A 20,028-nucleotide genomic window follows, 5' to 3' on the forward strand; every position below is an offset into this window, starting at 1 on the left:
TTCCTTTGAAACATTAACAGTCAAGACAAAAATTCAGATTTTTTTTGTTTGTGTTGCGCCCCCCCCCCCCCCAGCCGTGTAAATGTTGTTCTTCTGCAAAAGTGGGGGAAAGTGAAGCTGTGAAGCTGGACAAAGTGCCAAACCGAGTAGGCCATTTTTGGTTTTAAAAATGTTGTGTAACAATCACACATTATTTTCATTAACTGCAGTAAACAGACCCAATAGAGGGATTTAAAGAATAGTATCAACATGATATATCTTAACGTTTTGGGAATGCAACTAGGGAGTCTGTGTGAAAAAGAATAAAACTATACATACCAAAAAAAGTTAAATGACTTCCATAAGACTCAAGAAGAAGCATGTAGCACAGGGGAACCAAAAGAACTCTCTCACTTATTCTTGTTTCAGTTTTACTTTACTTCCTGCACACACAAAAATGAACATTTATGGATTCTAGTATAGCTAAATATCATATGACAATAGAAGTGAATTGGGTAGAGTTCTTCATGGAATATATTTAAACTATCATGTTATTTTATTCTGCTCTTCTTCCAAGGAGTCTAATGGTCCCCCTACATTTTATCCTCATAGGAATCCATGCACTAGATGAGCTGAGGGCAGCCCCCTGGGTAAATTTGGGCTAGAGTGGACATTTAGAGATGGGCTTCACCAGGTCCTAGGTGCAGCACCACAGTCATTCATTTATCCCTGAATATGATTCATGTTATTAATTTTTCTGAAGCCAATTCATTGCTGGAAAAGCAGAGGTTGGAAATATGTCCCTGTGGTTGCAGGAACTGATTCCCTGAAACTGCATTTGTAGCAATAGTAGGTGTAGGTCAAATACCATAGGATTTCTCTTCTAAGCACATTTTAGGCAAACAGCATGGAACCCTCTAGTAATGTATGACAACTTTCACATTATTGGAAATAAAGTTGCTGATTTAATTAACCTACTGTAAACTGGGTATAACCTAGTATATTATACTAGAAACAAAGCCCATTTTATTTTTAAATAAAATGGGCGCTAGGCCCCCCCGGGGAAGCCTTCGTCTGTGACACGGCGAGGCTGCTCTCTAGGCCGGGAGAAGGCCGCCACCCACCCACCCCCGTCGACAGGGACCCGGGGCTTTTTCCTGGCCCTGGGAGCAGTGTCTGCTCCTGGGGCCGGGGAAATGCTGGCGGTCACTCCCCCCCAGCAGCAACCCGGGGAGGGGAGAAGACTTGCGGTGTTGACCAGGGGGCTGGGAAGGAACTGGGATGCCGCGTCTTCGACATGGCATCCGTGCTCCTTTCCCAACGGGGAAGAGAGGTCCCCAGGAGGACTCACCGGCTCGGAGGTCTTCTCCGTCTGCGTGGTGAGTCCCCTGGTGGCCGAGGTGAGGCTGGGCCAAATAGCCAATGGGGAGCCGCGCTTTGTACGACTCCCCATTGGCTGCTTGGCCCCTGAGTGCCACTCCAAGTTTTTATCCCAGACAGGGCCCACCCTAACTCCTCCCCAGGAGCCCTTAGCCTTTTATTTAATCCGCTCCACAGGAGCGGTTAAAGATATGTTCCAGTGAAGTCTATTGAATATTTTCAGGTGAATGGTGACCATCATAGAGAAATGAAGTACATAAAATTAAAAATTAAGCTTGTGTTTTTTTAGAAACCCACCTACTTTTATTTGTTGAATATATTTACCCCAGTGCACCATACCAGCATTTCATGTACTTGCTGGATTTGTATCCTGTGTTTCCTCCATCACAGCAAGTGTAATATTCTCATGATGTAACTCTTCCGTGCACTGATTAGAGCCAGACCTCTTCAGCTTCAGCAAAGTTGCTGTATTGTATGACTTTGGACCATATCACGGGCCTATTTAGCATTACCCTTTCTACTCAATTTTATTTATTTATTTATTTATTTATTTATTTGCTTATTTATTTATTTATTTATTTATTTATTTTATTGAGATTTATAAGCCACCTCTCTACAGCCTGTCATCTTGAGGCAGTGTACAACATTTAAGATAAAACCAATAAAATACATAAATACAATAAAATATAATAAAACTGCTAAAGCTTACAATAAATATCCTGTGCTAAGTCATTGCTATTAATTCCCCTTGAGAGGGAGGATGTGGGAGACCTCAGACTGGTAGGGGAGGCCTATATGTTGTTCTTCTCTTCCAGGCATACTGGCTTCAACCAGATGCCTAGTGGAAGAGCTCCACAGAACTGTGTTAGCTCGGTCAGGGCCATGATGTTCTGCAGGAGCTCGTTTCACAAGGCCAGTCACACTTCTTTGGGGCTGAGGACAACCAGTCACTTAACCATAGCTGACTGCAGTGTTCTCTAGGAGGCAATGTGTTCTGTAGTTAGTTACACTCTGTCCAAGTGTGGAGATGTGCTTCTGGCTCTGGGCGTTACCTCCCTAGCCACAGGACCTCTGTCTTTGAAGGGTTCAGATTCAGGTGACTACCATTGAGCCACCCAAGCATGGCCTCAAAACACCTGGCCAATGAGTCCAGAGGGGCATCCAGTTGGTTGTCCATCAGGAGATAAAGCTGTGTGTCATCCGCATATTGGTCACACCCAAGTCCATAACTCTGGATCAGCCAGGCAAGAGGGTGCATAAAAATGTTAAATAATGTCGGGGAGTGAACCACTCCATGTGGGACTCCTCACTGGAGTTGGCAGAGCTGTGATTGATTCTCCCTGATTGCTACCCTATATATTTGACTGTACAGAAAGGACATAACCCTCAGATGGGCTATCCCCTCTATCCCCACAACTACAAGGTGGTGAGCAAAAAGCTCATGGTCTACCATGTCAAATGCTGCTGTAAGATTTAATAATACAAGCAGCAGTGACTTGTCAAGCTGTCTCCAGAGATCACCTGTCAGGCGATGAGAGCTGTCTCCACCCCATGGCCAGGGTGGAAGATGGATTGGAATTGGTGAAGGACCAATCCTTCTTCTAGGTATGCTAGTAACTGGCCCATGGCTGCTTGCTCAACCACCTTTCCCAGGTATGTGAGATACAACATGGGGCGGTAGCTGGCTGGGTCACACAGGTCCAGTGATGCTTTCTTCAGTAAAGGGCATCCTTGAATGCCTCTCACTACACAAAATGAAATTCAGGTATCCTCAAAGAGTCTTTCTTCTGTTATTGAAATACTGAGAGTAGTGAATGCATGACGCTGCTTTATCCTGCATCAGAGCATTGGTCCATCAAAATCAGGACTGTCTGCTCCTTATTATAACATCATGTATGACACATGACACATCATGTTGTATCACCTACCAAATCATGATGATATGGAATATAGCACACTCTACATGACACAGATCACACTACCACCCTAGAACATCTGCTGTTGTGTACACTTGAGAACCTCACCTTCAAAGGATACTAGCAAGTAGCTCATCCCTTTTATATGTTATTAAACAATGAAGTTCCTGAAACAATGACTGATTATTTCCAATTTTCATCTGAATATGGGCATAATGTTCACAGATTCAAAAAGCTGGCAGAGTCAGGTAGAAAAGAAGTAGCCCACCTGGCTCCACTAATACCTTTTTCAAATTAAAGGCAATGTAACCCAAACCCTCTATCTTATGCTTTTTAACCTTTCACACAAAGCCATTTAAGAAATTTATTGTAGTTTTTAAAAGATCAGACATTTTCATTTGGTGTGTCACACTACAAACACAATACAGTACCTGTTAACCAGATGGCTTGTGAATTACTGGCCAAAAGGTACCAGATCTCCTGTTTAGAAGTTGTTGTATAGCATACATATTGTATTCAGGTGATATTAATGAAAAAAATCTGTAAAAATTACAAGCCATTATTCTGTACACAAACAGCATCCCCCCCTTTACAAGTACATTCAATCTAAATAAAGCTTTGAACTTCCAGATCTGTCCATTTGCAGGGGCTGACTTATAACAGTCAGGCAGCCAGTATGACGAAAACCTTGGCATGGGCCCAAGTATTTTTAATCAGTGAAATTGTACGGCAGTGTATGAAACAGATGGGCCACGTTTGTGTTTTACATGGGTAACAGATTCTCTTTAACGTAATCGAAAGTCAGTACAGACCATACACTGAGTTCCAAGAGGATTTACTGCTTCCCGGCAGCATATATTGTACAGCAAGTCATAACAGTGAGGCCTAATAGGATCTTGTAATGTTTTTATGGAAAACTATTTATTTTTAGAGATTGTAAATGATACAATGCTGGTGTCAGTGTTTGTGCAATCAAACCACTTTACTATCATATCAAAATTAATACTGCATTTTCTTTCTTTGGATGGCATTGAGTCAAACCAGATGTTTCCTACAAGTTCAGGGTTAATAAAAGCAAAAACGTACTTCCCCCCCAAAAAAAAGAAAAAGAAAAGAAAAGGCCTGGAAAAGGCCCAACTCTGAAAGTCTAAGAGATATGAAGTGTAGTAGAGCACTTATTTTCACAGCACCCAACCAATCAACCCAACTACTTGCTTTGCTGTCTGAATACAAGGTTGTTTCTGGCTGAAGAAAGCTGTGTGAAAACACAGAATACTTTGCCAACAGCCCCTCTGGCAATAAATAGAAGCCCATTTATTAGAGAACTGCATTCATTATTGGGATTTCATATACCTGTTTCCTGCATTCTTCACAAATCAATGGAGAGGTAGGAGTACAAATAGGAAGCACAACGGAGTGACACAGAGGAAAGACATGGAGGGACAGTAATTAGGTGCTGGAACTTTGAAGTACACTGAATAATGCACTTTCAATGCACTTGAGCAATTGCTTGCATTACCATTTCACATAGAAAATCCAGTGTCAAAGTACACTGAAAGAGGATTGAAATTACGTTATTCAACATGTATGAGAGGACTTCACTATCTAAGCACAGAGAAAGTACAGGAAGGAGATAGAGTAGAAAAGGCAGATCATATGGGTTTTAAAATAGTCCATTTTCTATAAATTAGGGCCTCTCCCTATTCACATGTTACATCAGTGATACTCATTGACCTGGGGACCATTCGTGGCTCTTTGACAAACCATCTGCTACATCTCCAAAGAACAGGCTGGACAGATAAGGCTGGGGAGCTCCGCATTTTTCTGCCCATCGTCCAGCTGCAGGTCCCTGCCTTGTCAGGCCACAAGCTATGCGCTGGAAGAGAGCTGCATTCTAAAAACCACCACACCAGTAGGAAAGTAGGAAGAGGCAGTGGATGAACAACTTTCAGGCCAGCACCTCTTCCATCTGGCACACAGCAGGAAGAAGAGGACAGATAAGCCCTATGATTGGGCCTAATTGGGAGAGTGCTCTCTCCTGTTGATGGCACACCCCCAGGGAGGGACAATCAGGTAGGGAGTGAGTTGTCTGCATGTAATTTGAACAGATTAGTTCCCATTGGGACAGTGCTCTCTCCCTATCTGCATGCAATCTGAACTGATTGGCCCTTATTGGGACAGTGCTGTCTCCCCATTGGCAGGAGACAGCCAGGGAGGACCAATCAAATAGGGAGTGAGTTGTCAACTTGATCTTTATTTTTAGTGATTGATTATTTACCAGGCCAAAACCTCTTCAGTTAAGCTTTTAAGTGAGATTTTATTTAATCTTTTAGCAATTAAAAATATATATTATCTTGGTATGTATTTATCTTCCCTTGATTCTTTTGATCATGCTTTTATGTTAGATCCTTAGATTGTTTGACTAGATTTAAGTATTATAAAGGTAGAGGTATTATTTGCATTGATTTTTACTGTTTTAATTTGTATTGTTGTATTTCTTCTGTCAGGTGCCTTGAGCAGTTATTTGAGATGTAGAATACCAGTGTTCTAAATAAATAAAAATAATACAAATGTTTGAATCTTACAGAAGCAGGGGAGAACCAGGGGTGATTGCCAGGAAGATCTAAGTTACCACAGAGATTCATATCAGGAGTTTGTTCTCAAACTTGGTTTCTACAATATGGTGATATTACTTTTTCAAGTGTAATTTATCAGTTACTAAAAGTCTACTATTATAAACTGCTCTAAAACACAACCATTGGATCTGGGAGATACCTGTAGTAAGTATTTGTGAAAAAAATCATATATAACATCAGAAGGAAGTGAGATACTTTGCTTTACATCTGAACTCAATATGAATAAACATTTTAATAAGTACTCTCTTCAAAGTGTCTGCTATTATCCTCAAACTATAAATTAAACCTTAAACCCTGAAAGATTTTGTAGACTCATGGCAATGTCATTATGGTTTCTTCCTTCTTTTAAAAATGTTCCTTCCATTCTTAATTCATTTTTGACTATATGATGATAGAGACAAAACATCAAATGTCCAAACATGCACACATGTTCAAAATATGCACATTCTGTGCTGACTGTATCCCCCAATGCTATAATGATCGACAGTGCTAGGGCTCAGTGATCCAGTTCTTTTTTCTCATGACCTGTCCATATCTCTGACGTTCCTCCTTCAGATACCTCAATTATTACAGTCACAAACCTCAACTCTTTCCTTTTGGCTTAAGGTGACTTAAAAATCAAACCATTACAGACAGAAAACAAATTACTCCCCAATACCCTCCTAGTAATCAACAAATAAAACACTATGGTATATGAGCCATTTTCTCCTGAGAAATGCATAGCATCTCATACACTGACAACTCAAGACTAAAAAAAAAAAATCCTTAAATTTATTAGTTGCTGCATATATGGCCATTGGCTTTGATACACAAGCATATTCTAGCATAAGTTGATTCAACATCCATCCCAAGCTATATAAATAAGCCAACACAGGAGGATTTATAACAATAAAAATTTATACCACCTATGATTTCAAACATGAATGTCTGCCATATAACAAAACACAGGCCAACTGCTTCTCTCAAAAGACTTAAAATACATTCCTCCTGATCACCAACTTTTCTCTATCAATGTGAAATCCATGACAATTGTGGGTTTTTTCCCATAACATGGTTGAGGGTTTTACAGCTAGAAAGGGGGGGCTTATTAAAATCAACTTGCAGTTACTTCCATCCAAAAGCTAGTCTTTTGAAAACACTTGAAGGAGAGCCAACATTAGCTCTGAGAAACAACTTTTGTCCAAAGTTTTTTAGGCCTGTAGTGAATACTCTGAATTTAAGCCAAAGATTAAACTGGTATCAACGTGTTACTTTTAAAATATGTATTTAATAACTCAACATTTAGTAATGTAAACAAGGATGCCATTCAAAATATTGATCTTCTTGGATAAACCACAGACCACGTAAACTGGAAAGGATTTTATGTCCCTTAAAAGTGGGATTATTGATGGTCCTCTGTAAGAAAAAAGTAATTCAAAATGACTCAGTACAAAAAGATCCTGGAGCAGGTTTTTGTGAAGCACATATGATCTGCTATCTAAAGAACTGGAAACTTCTTAATTCCATCATTCACTCTAGTAGGCTACGTGGCAAACTATCACTCAGAGCCCACTTAGAATTTCTGCAGTCAGAAAGATTTCCATACACAGAGAATGACTTCTCTGCCTCCCTACCTGGGAGACAGGGGACCCTCAAGAGTAGCTTGGGAAGGATCACATATCTATCGTGGGACAGGGAATTAGCAAAACTTCTTCCTCACATCCACTAAAATTTTAGGAAGTATCCAAACAAATTTGCTTTAACTATTCACAAAATAAAATAATTATATTCATTTAATCTGAATTTTACTATGTAATGGATAATGGCAAAATAGGCAGTGTGCAAAGAACATCAAGGGGAACTGGAAGTCTATCTCATAACAATTTGCTGTAGGCTGTGATTGTCCAAATTACTTAAACAGTGTTTCCAATAATAGCTTTTACTTGCTTCAGTTAGAATGGGTGTATCTGATATGTTGAAGGTTCTGACTTGGGGTAACTGGAGCAGATGGTGATGTCCTTGACTGAATCATTTTCAGATCCTGAAGACTCTAAATGCCTACAGCCTAATTGATTCTGAGTTCCAAAACCATCAGAGCATGACTTAATTGAGTCCCTTCTAAACTCATTGACTTCAGTGGATTTAGAAAGGCATAACTCTGTTTCAGGGTAAGATTCCTTTATTTTAAGAAATTCAGTTCACTGGGGGAGCTTGTACATGACAATAAACAGGCCCCATGTATACACACGCTTAAAACCGCTTTAGGAAAGGAAATCTTGCACGTGAAGCAATGTCCTGCTGGGTCTTATCAGCCACCACTATGGCAGTGTGTGTGTGTGTGTGTGTGGGGGGGGAACCCTGACTGATTTATTCATTCACGTAAATTATGTGCTGTATGAAGAAGTAATACTTTTTCATTATCCTGATGAACCTTCTCGTCTGTTAACGTAATCGAACAACTTTGTGTTTTAGAGTATTCACAGAAAAGTACATGTCTCTTTACACTCAGTGTATCCTGTTCCTCCATTTCTCACATGTACTCTGATCTGCTACAGTTTGATCACTCTACCTGTTGAATTGGGGTGATCATTGTACTGGGTGATGTGCTTTGGTAGAATCATATTGGGTTACTGAAACATATTTGATGAGGGGCTACTGTTTAGAAGCTACAAGTGGTTCAGGAAATATTAGCCAGATTGTTGATGAGTGAGGGCAACTTAAAGTCTACTTTCTCCCAAATGAACAAGCTAGGGACTCAGGTCATCTTCAGACAAGGGCTCTGCCAAAAACTCCAAGATGGAAGAATTCTCTGCCTTTTTATTGATGGCTTTCTGAAACAAGCTTAAAACTCATTCTTCAGGTAGCTTTTCATATATGACATTGGCTTTAGCTTATTGGGAATATGTTTTATTTTAGTTGCTGGCTGCTCTGTTGTTTACTTTTTGTTTTTGATTCCCTTATTTTATATATTTTTTAAAAATTTATATCACACCCCACCCCTCAGGTGCATCCACCTGAATTGAAAGGTGGGATAAAAGTGTGTGTTTTTTTGATGAAGAAAAAAAAACATTCATCCATGCTAATCGAAGTTGCCATCATCCCATGAAAATGTGCATGCATGATCCATGTCTCTCACCATTATACATTTCCCCACTTAGTTCCTCATTGAGACCATTTCTGCACTGGGAACTTTACTGCCCTGGCTCCTGTGCAGGAGCACAAGTCCGGGGCAGATGAGGTGCACCAGGCAAAATGCTCCCTCTTGTGGGAACAAGAAGAGATGGGGCAACCTGCCCCAGCTTAAACTCTAGCCTGCAGCCCGGCATAGAGCCTCCGGTTTAGAAACAGTCTGAAGCTGGCTTTCCGGTTCTGCTTTTCAATTCTGAAGCTATTAATAAATTCTTTATTTTTAAAACTTCCTTGACTGTACTTTTCCATCTTGGATTCTGCCACAAGCTTCATTTTACATCCAAATATTAATCCCTTAGGAGGACAGCCTTTCCTAAAAAACTGATGTTACAAATTGCTCTTTGGAGATAGTCTGAGCTAAGTGTAGTGCTATATTAGTTGGAAATTAGATATTTAACATATAAATCACCAGCTTGTATAAAAACAGGCATGATTTTCATTTGGGTCTCACCTCTTCTGGCAAAGACAAGCATAGGCCATATGCCATATATCTTTTCAGATAAAACCTATGATTGCAATAATCTGTGCCTACAATTTCTGCTATTGGTAATATCTAATGTCTTGGCCTTAGATCATTCCCATCTGTTTGATTCAACTGGCTAATATACAATCTGATCATGACCGTGACTGTAATAATTACCATTTTTTAAAAAATAAACAGAGATTTACCATACCACTGAGGATCTACTGTCATATTGCATTTTGTGTTGTTCTAGAGATTAACATTACGTGGTAGATATGGTTGCAGAAACTGGCCCTGGCACTTTTAAAAGCAAGCTAATGCAACTCATGCAACTATTCCCTTTTGATATAGTTACTGAAACTTCTTTAAAAGTTGCTTTGATATTTTTGTTTTAATAAGGTGTTGACATCTCCAGCTTTCTAACACACTGCTTTTCTCTTATGAAGGAGCATAATTATTATTCATTGATTATTCTGCAATATCATGGCTTCTAAGGATTCAATATTTTCCCAGTATGTACTTGATCATAAGAAAACATATCAAATGCTGCATCAGACTAATGATTCTTGTACTCTAATGATTCTAGACTTGTACTCCTATATTATCCTAAATAAACACTATAACTTGTCTTGGAAGATGGCTTCATAGTTACTGGTAGCAATTTTGAAGCACAGAAGTACTTTGAGTTCCAGGTAAAGATCCCTTTATCCCCCCCCCCCCACACACACACACACACATCAATTGTGTCAGGTTTCCACAGTGACACTGAGCTTAATTCTTCCAAATTGGTTGGGGCTCGAAATGTACATCTTGGCCTGGACCCAAGTTAGAGAGTCTACTGATACCACATACTACATACTCAGTATGAATCTCCACACAAATATAAAAACCAGAATATAGACTTCTCAGATACCCTGCCCTGTAAATATGGGAACATTTGTTTGGTTGAAGTAGGGTTCAGGACAACAGAATCACCTAACTTTCCATATTTGGGAACCAGCTTTATAGTGTGCTATAATGGAAAAAAACTGTTCCTTGGGGACCTAGCCCTTGTGTGGGGGTGTCTGCCAGACTATCCATGGAGTTCTTAGCTCAGTGAGGTATCTTCAACACATTTAGAAAGCAGACATAGCTTCAGACCCAGCTGCTCCACAGCAAAGTCTCTCAGGCCTCCAACAACTTTCACTGCATTCTTATGGCTGAACTGAGCCTGAATTTTGACCCTAGGACACAGCCTCATCCAGGAATAATATCCCAGGTGGGGAAAACACTGTGAAAGCTCCTTTTTATGAAAGGCAGAATCCTAGGAGGGACTACTCATCAAGTTTGCAGATGACACCAAATTGGGAGGACTGGCAAATACTCCGGAAGATAGAGACAGAGTTCAACGAGATCTGAACGCAATGGAAAAATGGGCAAATGAGAACAAGATGCAATTTAATAAAGATAAGTGTAAAGTTCTGCATCTGGGTCAGAAAAATGAAAGGCATGCCTACTGGATGGGGGATACGTTTCTAGGTAACACTGTGTGGGAACGAGACCTTGGGGTACTTGTGGATTGTAAACTAAACATGAGCAGGCAGTGTGAGGCAGCGGTAAAAAAGGGAAATGCCATTTTGGGCTGTATCAACAGGGGCATCACATCAAAATCACAATATGTCATAGTCCCATTGTATACGGCACTGGTCATACCACACCTGGAGTACTGTGTGCAGTTCTGGAGGCCTCACTTCAAGAAGGATGTAGATAAAATTGAAAGGGTACAGAGGAGAGTGACGAAGATGATCTGGGGCCAAGGGACCAAGCCCTATGAAGATAGATTGAGGGACTTGGGGATGTTCAGCCTGGAGAAAAGGAGGTTGAGAGGGGACATGATAGCCCTCTTTAAGTATTTGAAAGGTTGTCACTTGAAGGAAGGCAGGATGCTGTTTCTGTTGGCTGCAGAGGAGAGGACACGCAGTAATGGGCTTAAACTTCAAGTACAATGATATAGGCTAGATATCAGGAAACAATTTTTCACAATCAGAGTAGTTCAGCAGTGGAATAGGCTGCCTAAGGAGGTGGTGAGCTTCCCCTCACTGGCAGTCTTCAAGCAAAGGTTGGATACACACTTTTCTTGGATGCTTTAGGATGCTTAGGGCTGATCCTGTGTTGAGCAGGAGGTTGGACTAGATGGCCTGTATGGCCCTTCCAACTCTATGATTCTATGATTCTATGATTCTAGACTTGTCCTACTCACTACCCAGCTGGGTGTTTTTAACCAGGTGTGTCAGGATCAAAAGCCAGCAGCTTGAGGCATTAGAAAATGGAGGACATTCTGGCCAGTGAGAGCACAGAGAATATTAGTTGTAACTGTCATTTTAAAACAGCGTTTACCTAACTCTGCATGAGATTTCTACACCCCCATCATCTCTTCTTCTGCTAAAACTTAGGTTCCAAACCATCAGGTTCTCTGGATCTCAAACAAAGTCCTAGTCTGGACTCTGTCCCATAAGCAAAGGGAGGTGAAGATGCTTAAGGTGTTGAAGAGGAGGAGGGAAAGCCAGGTTTTTTGTATCCCACTTTTTACTACCTGAAGGAGTCTCAAAGTAGCTTACAATTACCTACCTTCCTCTCCATACAGATAACCTGTGAGGTAGGTAAGACTGAGAATCCTCTGAGAGAACAATGGATACCCAAGGTAGATGCATATGGAGGAAGAGTGAGGAATCAAACCCAGTTCTCCAGAATAGAAGCCACCACTTTTAACCCCTACACCAAGCTGGCTCTCAAGGAGTAACAGACACAGAAGAAGTGTTCTGCTGAACGAACTCTGAATGTACAGCTTTCCTATTCCACCATGTTATGTGCATGACCTTCTACTGTAGTTTTGTCTTTCTGCTGTGGCTGGCTGAGTTACTTTGGAATTAGAACTTGATCATATTTAGCACCCGCATCAGCTCATCTCCTCCATCTATATAAGAGTCTCCAATATTTTTCTGTAGGGAATAGCAGAATACCGTTGATGTCAGTAAGTATGAAACTGGCAAGTCTTTAATGACAACCACAGTCAATTTCTTTGACAGATGACTAACCAATTGAAGGTTTTCCTGGATTCAGACCAATTAAATATCATAGCAACATAATCATAACAGTGCAGCTTCATAGCACTTATTCAACAAAACACAAAGGAAAGTTTGGCAAACAACCATCATGAATTCAAAACATAAGATGCTTACCTTAGCGCTTCACATAATCATACTTCTGGTACTGTGCTACAGGCTTCAGTTCTACTGAAGTGCATTAAATGTAGTTTACTTTGGGAGAATGAGGGTTGAAGCAAATAACTTTAGCTTGAGTCTTGCTATAGTGTAGGAAAATTCAGCATTCCTTTCCAGGGCAATGAAAAATTCCCTTTGCCTCAGATATGGCCTTGTATCAGATAGGCACCTAATTTTTAGCAGTTGCATAGTTCTATGTTTGGATCTCCTTTTCAAGTTGAGGGCCAGGATAATTGTCGAGCAAATTCCTTACCCAAAAGGAGACCAAATCATTCCTTGACAGACCATGGTAGGCCCAACAGAACCCTAGACAGCTGCAGGCACCCAGTGGAAAGTAGTCTACAAGAAGTGATCTACGCTACTTTTTTACATTTAATTTTTAAAAAATGCAGCACTGGAATACATTTGGGTAATCTCTTTTTCTCAGAATGGAATGACTAACATTCCAGACTTGCTAAATACCAGATATTAAAACCAGAAGTCAGTTTTGATAGGATTTTCAAAAATGAATCAGTCATCAAGATCTTTAAACTGTGATTATCCAATTTGAGGTTGTTTAAGCAGAAGAAAAAACCTTACTCCAGAAGTGGGTATAATGCTCCTTCTGAAACAATGGGATGCTTTACCAACCCACAGTTTCAGCAGTGGAATATTCAGGTTCTCCTAATTCCAATTCTCATTTAAACTTTTTCCAGCACAGCTGACAACTGCTCTGAGACCATAGAGGAGATGCCATTGAGACATGATGGTTCTCTTACTGCTGTCTTTAAATTCTAAACGAGAGAGAGAGAGCGCTGAGAACTAGCCCAGCCTGGACAAAATAAAAGAAAGTATGCAGGCTGAGAAGTCTCTCTTTTTAGTTATCAATTTGTACACATCATGATTACCTGGTGGGGAATTATAGAAGATACAACATACACGTAATTGTTTATGGGACAAAGCCGATTCCAAATTACGAATGGAAATCATTAAAAAGTCCAGTTTTGAAGAAAACACTATTCTCTTGCGAAATGTATCAGAAGGAGCCAAATTCAGCTTCTTTTTCTTATTTTCCATAATGCTCTGGTGGTGGTCTAATACATGTGCCAAGTGTGTATGTGTGCATTTTGTAGGGGGCAAATGCTGTTAGAGAAAAGCTGCTTCAGACTGTGGGGTAGGGAAGCTTCAGAACCTTCTTCCTTTTTTCAATTCAATCAAACCCCTCTTGGCACATTTAAAAACTGGGAGGGGGCTGCTGCCACTGCATGCATTTTGAAACTCAGGGTTTCTTGAAGAGTGATGGGAAAAGAAATGATGTGGAACTGAGCCTCTAAGCTTGTTCCTCTAAGCCCAAGATGACAATCTAGAGAGTCTTTCATGGACCATTTATGCACTGGAGGTTTCATGCCGTGCTGCAGGCTGGAGTTTTAGTCGTGGCAGGTTGCCCCATCTATTCCTGCACTCACAAGGGGGAGCATTTGGCCCAGTGCACCTCATCTTCCCCCGATTTATGCTCCTGCACAAGCGCTGGGGCAGTGAAGTTCCCAGTGCATAAATGGTCATGGCCTTGCATCTTTTTGCTTGGGCTGATATTTGCTGCTGTGTTTCTCCACTAAGATTAAACTGGTCAGTTCCACCTAGTGTGCAGAGATGCAATATCTACTATACATAAGAATTTGCCTTAAACTGAATTTGAGCAGTGGTCCATTTAGCTCAGTGCCATCTGCTCCAATTGGCTGAGTGTCAAGCATAGAATGGTCTTTCCCAACAGTTATTTTCAGAGGTGCCAGTGTCCAAACATGGGACCTTCTGCATGCAAACTATGGGGCCCACCAGTGAACCATGGCCCCTTCCCTTCGAAAGAAGCCTATCTCCAAAGGCATTCAGAAACACTGGAGGTGGTCTTGATTTTTTTATTCCCACTCAAGTGTAGACCTTGATGGTTGTAAGGGTGAAGCATCTCCCTAGTTTTAATTTGTCTATCAGAATTCTGAGAAACATTCTGAAATGTCAACACAATGGGTGACAAGGTAAATGTTTCATTTTGTTGACATATAATCAGGGAGGGGGATTTAGAAAGTATAAACAAAAAGGCACGTATTTGCAATTTTTAAAAATCCAGCGACAGATCATTAGTTTCCTTAATTTTAAGCAGATTTTATTTCGCAACTCATGAAGAAGTGGTCCGGCTCTTATCATTGCAGCAGTTTCTGACATACATGCACTTCTCCCAGGGTGCCAAGTCAAACATCAATCTTGCAGTCTACAAAGGTTTCTAATTTGGCTGGTGACAGATTTCTGACACTTCTGTGGTTTCATTTTCTCTGGATTTGGCAGTAAAGGCTCATTGAAAATACCAGACCAAGAACCTGGAAAAGAGAGATGTTTATGGTATTATTTGGCAGTTTCAGATATCCCCCACATAGTCAATGCACAGAGAGAACATTTTGTTTGCAAACTTTTTGGATTTATGTGCAGCTGAAATCTGCTATGCAGAAAACCTTTTGCAAAATAATTTTTAGAAGTATGATTCTACAATACTGGGATTTTAATTAAATCCACACTATGGGAAACCTACACTTATCCTAAAATATTAAGTGCTTTGAATGGTGAAGAAATCTCTTCTGATCACACTAATGAAACAGCAAACTGAAAAACAACCCAGTTCAGATAGCAGAAGGGGGTTGGTGCTTTTTCTCCATCTGAATGTTGAATGCAAAGCTTTCAAAAAGCATTCCAGTTTTATCTCAATCCTTTAGTCTCAAGAGAGAAAATATGCAAACAAAACAAAAAACCTGTGTACTGAAGGCCAGTCAGTAGGAGCAAGCAAGTGGCAAATGTTGTCTAGGTGCACCAGTGATGCACCAAAAGGCCTTCTAAAAAGTTTGTCTCCAAATCATTTGCATCCTAATTACTACAGTACGCTGGCTTCCAATCAATCAATTAGTCTTGTAGCATCTTAAAGACACAGGTCTAGTTTGGCTGCAACAGACATACAATCCTTTTGGAATAGAGTTTAAACAGCTTTTTATAGGACAAGGTATAGGCTCAATAAAGCACAACAAGGAGGTACACAAGGACATTGGAGCTAGTGCATTCCCACACCTTTACACACACACTATTTGCTCTTTCCCTTCCCTAGCAATACCCATATTTTCACTTTTCCCTGTGTTTTTTCTACTTTCCACCTACCCACCAACTCACCTTTATCTGCTTCCCATATTTAGCTATCTTTATATTTATTTAGCTTCATTTATAACCCTCCTTCCTTCACAATAGGATAGCTTATATCATTCTCCTCTCATTCATATTATCCTCACAACAACCCTTTGAGGGGAATTAGGTTTAGAATGTGATTGGCCCAAAGTCACCCAATGACCTTCCACATCAGGCTGGGGATTTGAACATGGAACACCCAGATCTTCTCATGAACATTTCAACACTACACTGCACTAGCTTTCATGGGTTGGCTGCAATAGAACAGTAGCAAGCAGCTTGGCTTGGATGAGTCATTCAGGCTGGGAGATAGCAAGATAGGGGGTAGTTGCTGTGGGGTAGTTGATGGACCATTTCCACACATGGAATTTACCCCTGCCCAGCCTCTCATTGTTCATGGGTTTTAATGTTGCTTCCTCATGACATTGGCAGCAACCCATAGCTCTCCAGTGCTTGGCACAAGTTTTTATCCCCATTACCCCATGATGAGGGAATGTGGGAGAATCACAGAATCATAGAGTTGGAAGGGGCCATACAGGCCATCTAGTCCAACCCCTGCTCAATGCAGGATCAGCCCAAAGCATCCAAAGCAATGATATAAGAATCTGCTTTGCCTTTCTTGTCGCAGCACACAACAAGGCACAAACAGGGGCCAGCCTTGTCTGAAAGAAGACATGTGTGACCGTCTTGCTAGCATTTTGCCTGCTCTTCGCTCTCCATTTCCATATTGCTTAAAAAAAATTAATTTCACAGTCTGCATTGCTATGGGACTGCAAAGCTACATGCCCATGTATCAGTGGAAATCAAATGTACTGTCATGTTCTCTTCAATGTGCACAGTAATATTGGGAGTAGGCAGCAGCCCTATCTAAAACACATTCATGTTTTTGTTTTCTGGTAGTAGGGCATGAATGGGGAAAGGGGGGTCATGTGATGAAGCAGACCTCTCCCTACAAGCATGGCATCAGTGTTGTGTATTTTTAATCTTTATTGTGAACACACAATCATCGGGGATCAATCACCATGACCAGCCTTTCAGAAATCTATCCAACGAGACAGCAGGATAATGCGGGAGGGGTCTCCTATCAGGAAGCAGACAAACGTGCGGTTTACAGTCACTATTTTGCAAGCAGGAGGCAGCACACATTGTCCGCCATGTGGAAATGGTCCTGGTCTCCGCAAGTTTCCCTTAAAAGCCCAAACAGCCCTGGAAAAGACTGTGCCCCCTCCACTCTATCTTTTACTGACAAAAACTGAGGGCTGAAAGTTGCCAATACAGCTGTAGTGTGTCACCCAGTCATATTTTTCTGCAAATTTGGAGCTTTTATTAGGTTTGTAGAAGGATCTGTCTTGTCTGGTGATGGCTCCACTCTCAGATCTGAATTGAAAGAGCAGCATGTGCAGAAGGGTCGCCCAGCCTTCATCCTGGCTGCAAAAAAGACTACATCCACACTTTGCTGGCAATTCATAGTTTTGTTCACACTTACCTCAATAAATGCCAATCCAAATGCTACCCCCATGACTATGATCATGTGGTTTTTGAAGAAATCGATTATGACAGAGGTGCATGACTGAAATGTAAAAGAAAGACAATTACCACATGTTTCTCATAAGCCTCTGAACAATCACCGTGAAGAATGAATGGATATCACTGCAACTAAAGGAATGCTCCCATAAACTTGCCAATCTTATTTGCTCTGCCTGGCAGCTGCTTTTCAGGGTCTCAGGAAGACGGTCTTTGACATAGCAACTACCCAGTCCTTTTAAATGGGGATGATGCTCAGTCACGGGATTAATAAACCAGATTAATTTGCTCCTGACACCAGTGAAAGTGCTACAATTAGCACCATTTTGCTGGTGTACATCCACCATGGTTATGTTAACAACACAGATCTTAGGACTGAACAACATACTGGCCGCTTCTCTCATGCGAGCCATCCCTGACAGATCTCCTTGGATGCACTAGGAATAACCATTGTACTTTCACTGGAGGGGGCTGCACCTATTGTCTGAGCAGCTCCTCAAGAAACAGAAACTATAAAATGATCATTGTCATCATCCTCCTCTTGGGGGAGGGAGAGAGGGGCATCCCCGTCTTTCCTTTAAAAGGTAAATGGCCGCGTCCGAAGCACCTTGGATCACCCCAAAGATCTCCGAGGTGGCCAGAGGTCCCCTGAAGCACGCCTCTGAATACCTGCTTCAGGTCTGTTTGGCAATGGGGATTTGGTGCTTCGGACTGCCTTGGGGCGATCTGTCTCCGAAGCAAGCCGTGCTTCAGAGGTTTTTCGGGAGACAGTGATCCGAAGTGCACATCCCTACCCACCACTGTAATGGGGAGGGGGAGACCAGGCTTCTGCCCCTTGTACCCATCCTGTCTGTGGCTCAGGAGCCCCCTTGCAGCAACAGCCATTTGAGCCTGCCTTGTTTGGACTTGTGCAGCTTCCACTAACCTCACGCAGATGATAAGAATCATAGAATCATAAAGTTGGAAGGAACCTCCAGGGTCATCTACTCCAAACCCCTGCACAATGCAGGAACTCACAACTACCTGCCCACCCACAGTGACCCCAATTCCACACCCAGGTTATCTCCCCACACACACACCAAAAATCTCTAGAGTCCAGCCTGGCCTGGAGGAAATTCACCTACTATCAGGGCCATTCCGCATTCGTCCAAAATAGCACAATGGTTACTAATTGAAATCGCTACAGTTTTGCCGTTATGCACAACGTCGTTGACAGTCTGCAACACTCCTGAAACTGATCCGCAAAAAGCGCTTCATTGTAGTGCTTTCAGGGAAATCCCAAAAAGTGGATTCACCCTCCAGAAAGCGCTACACTCCTGCAACCAATCTGCAACACTAGCGGGAAAGTTCTGTGCGTTACCATTGTTGAGGTTTCTGCAAAGTCCCTCCCCCTGGCTCTCTCCTCTGATCTTCCAGCAAAGTGATCGCCACTTTTTTTTCTCCGAGCGAGCGGAGATCAACACACCAGCAAGCCTTCATTTACCCAGTGAGGCTTCCCCGGCTGCAGTCCCTCTGTTTAAAGTCACCAAGCACAAGCATCATAGAGGCCCGTTTGCTGGTTTATTTTCACTTTATTTTTCACACTGTTTTCGGCCGAAAATCACGCCCATGAGGGGGGGATTTTTTTTTCACACGGGGGGAGCGTGGCAACGATGAAACGGCAGCTCAAACACCACCTCCTAGCTGTATGGGTCTCTCCGTTGCAACGAATCAACGCATATTCGTTGCAACGTGTGTGTGTGTTTTTTTTAACCTTCCTTAAAGGGAAAGGGGTTGTTCGGGAGCATGCTAATGGCCGCCCATTGGCTGCTTGATGGCCAGGGGCGGGACACAGCTCAGCAATAGCGCTTCCTTTCTAGCGATTTTTGCCGAGCCCGGAACCCTGTGGGAAACGATAGAAACGCAACTGGATTCCACTACAAAGGCAGGTATGCATAACAACAAATTCCACTATTTAAAATGGCGATTTTTTGTTCAGCAAACAATTTGCTACATGGATCCCGGTGCGGAATGGCCCTCAGTATTCCCTGGGTATGCAAGGAAGTGCCACAAGAGATATACACTGCCACTCCCCTTCCTGCCCACCCACTCGCAATCTGCCTAAGGTCATCAAATCAGCATTTCTTTCAGATGATATCTAGCCTTTGCTTTAAAACTTCCATAGAAGAAGTTTCCAATGCAGATGCTACATCTCCTGTTCCCCATGCGTATCTGGTGTGAACACTACCCACAGGGTTGCAAGGAAAATGACAATAACTTTGGCTGAACCAAGTTTGAGTCAGTGGCACCTTTAAGACCAACAACATTTTATTCAAGGTATAAGCTTTCATGTGCACTCACATGTCTTCATATAAAAAGTAGTATGCATGCACCTGAAAACCTTGAATAAAACTTTGTTGATCTTAAGGGTGCCACAGACTCAAATGTTGTTCTGCAGCTTCAGACCAACTGGGCGACCCACCTGTAAGTAACTTTGGCTGTCAAGCTCTGAAAGTGGAGACAGTTTA

The 20,028-nt window shown here is 41.7% G+C and overlaps 2 protein-coding genes across 2 annotated transcripts in view; one reads left to right on the top strand and one right to left on the bottom strand.

Moving 5' to 3' along the window:
- Positions 1-5,915, top strand: part of MYRFL (myelin regulatory factor like) — a 512,195-nt gene extending 506,280 nt beyond the window's left edge. The window contains exon 23 of the mRNA XM_077338813.1: positions 5,905-5,915. The gene's annotated coding sequence lies outside the window, so the exon portion shown is untranslated. The remainder of the gene's footprint in view (positions 1-5,904) is intronic.
- Positions 5,916-14,917: 9,002 nt separating this feature from the next.
- TSPAN8 (tetraspanin 8) overlaps positions 14,918-20,028 on the bottom strand; it is a 55,291-nt gene continuing 50,180 nt past the window's right edge. Inside the window, exons 9-10 of the mRNA XM_077338819.1 lie at positions 17,484-17,567; positions 14,918-15,150 (exon numbers count right to left, since the gene is read on the bottom strand). Of these exons, the coding sequence (XP_077194934.1) occupies positions 15,097-15,150; positions 17,484-17,567 (138 nt within the window). The 3' untranslated portion in view covers positions 14,918-15,096. The remainder of the gene's footprint in view (positions 15,151-17,483; positions 17,568-20,028) is intronic.

The sequence above is a fragment of the Paroedura picta genome, chromosome 5 (assembly GCF_049243985.1).
Source record: "Paroedura picta isolate Pp20150507F chromosome 5, Ppicta_v3.0, whole genome shotgun sequence".
NCBI lineage: Eukaryota > Metazoa > Chordata > Lepidosauria > Squamata > Gekkonidae > Paroedura > Paroedura picta.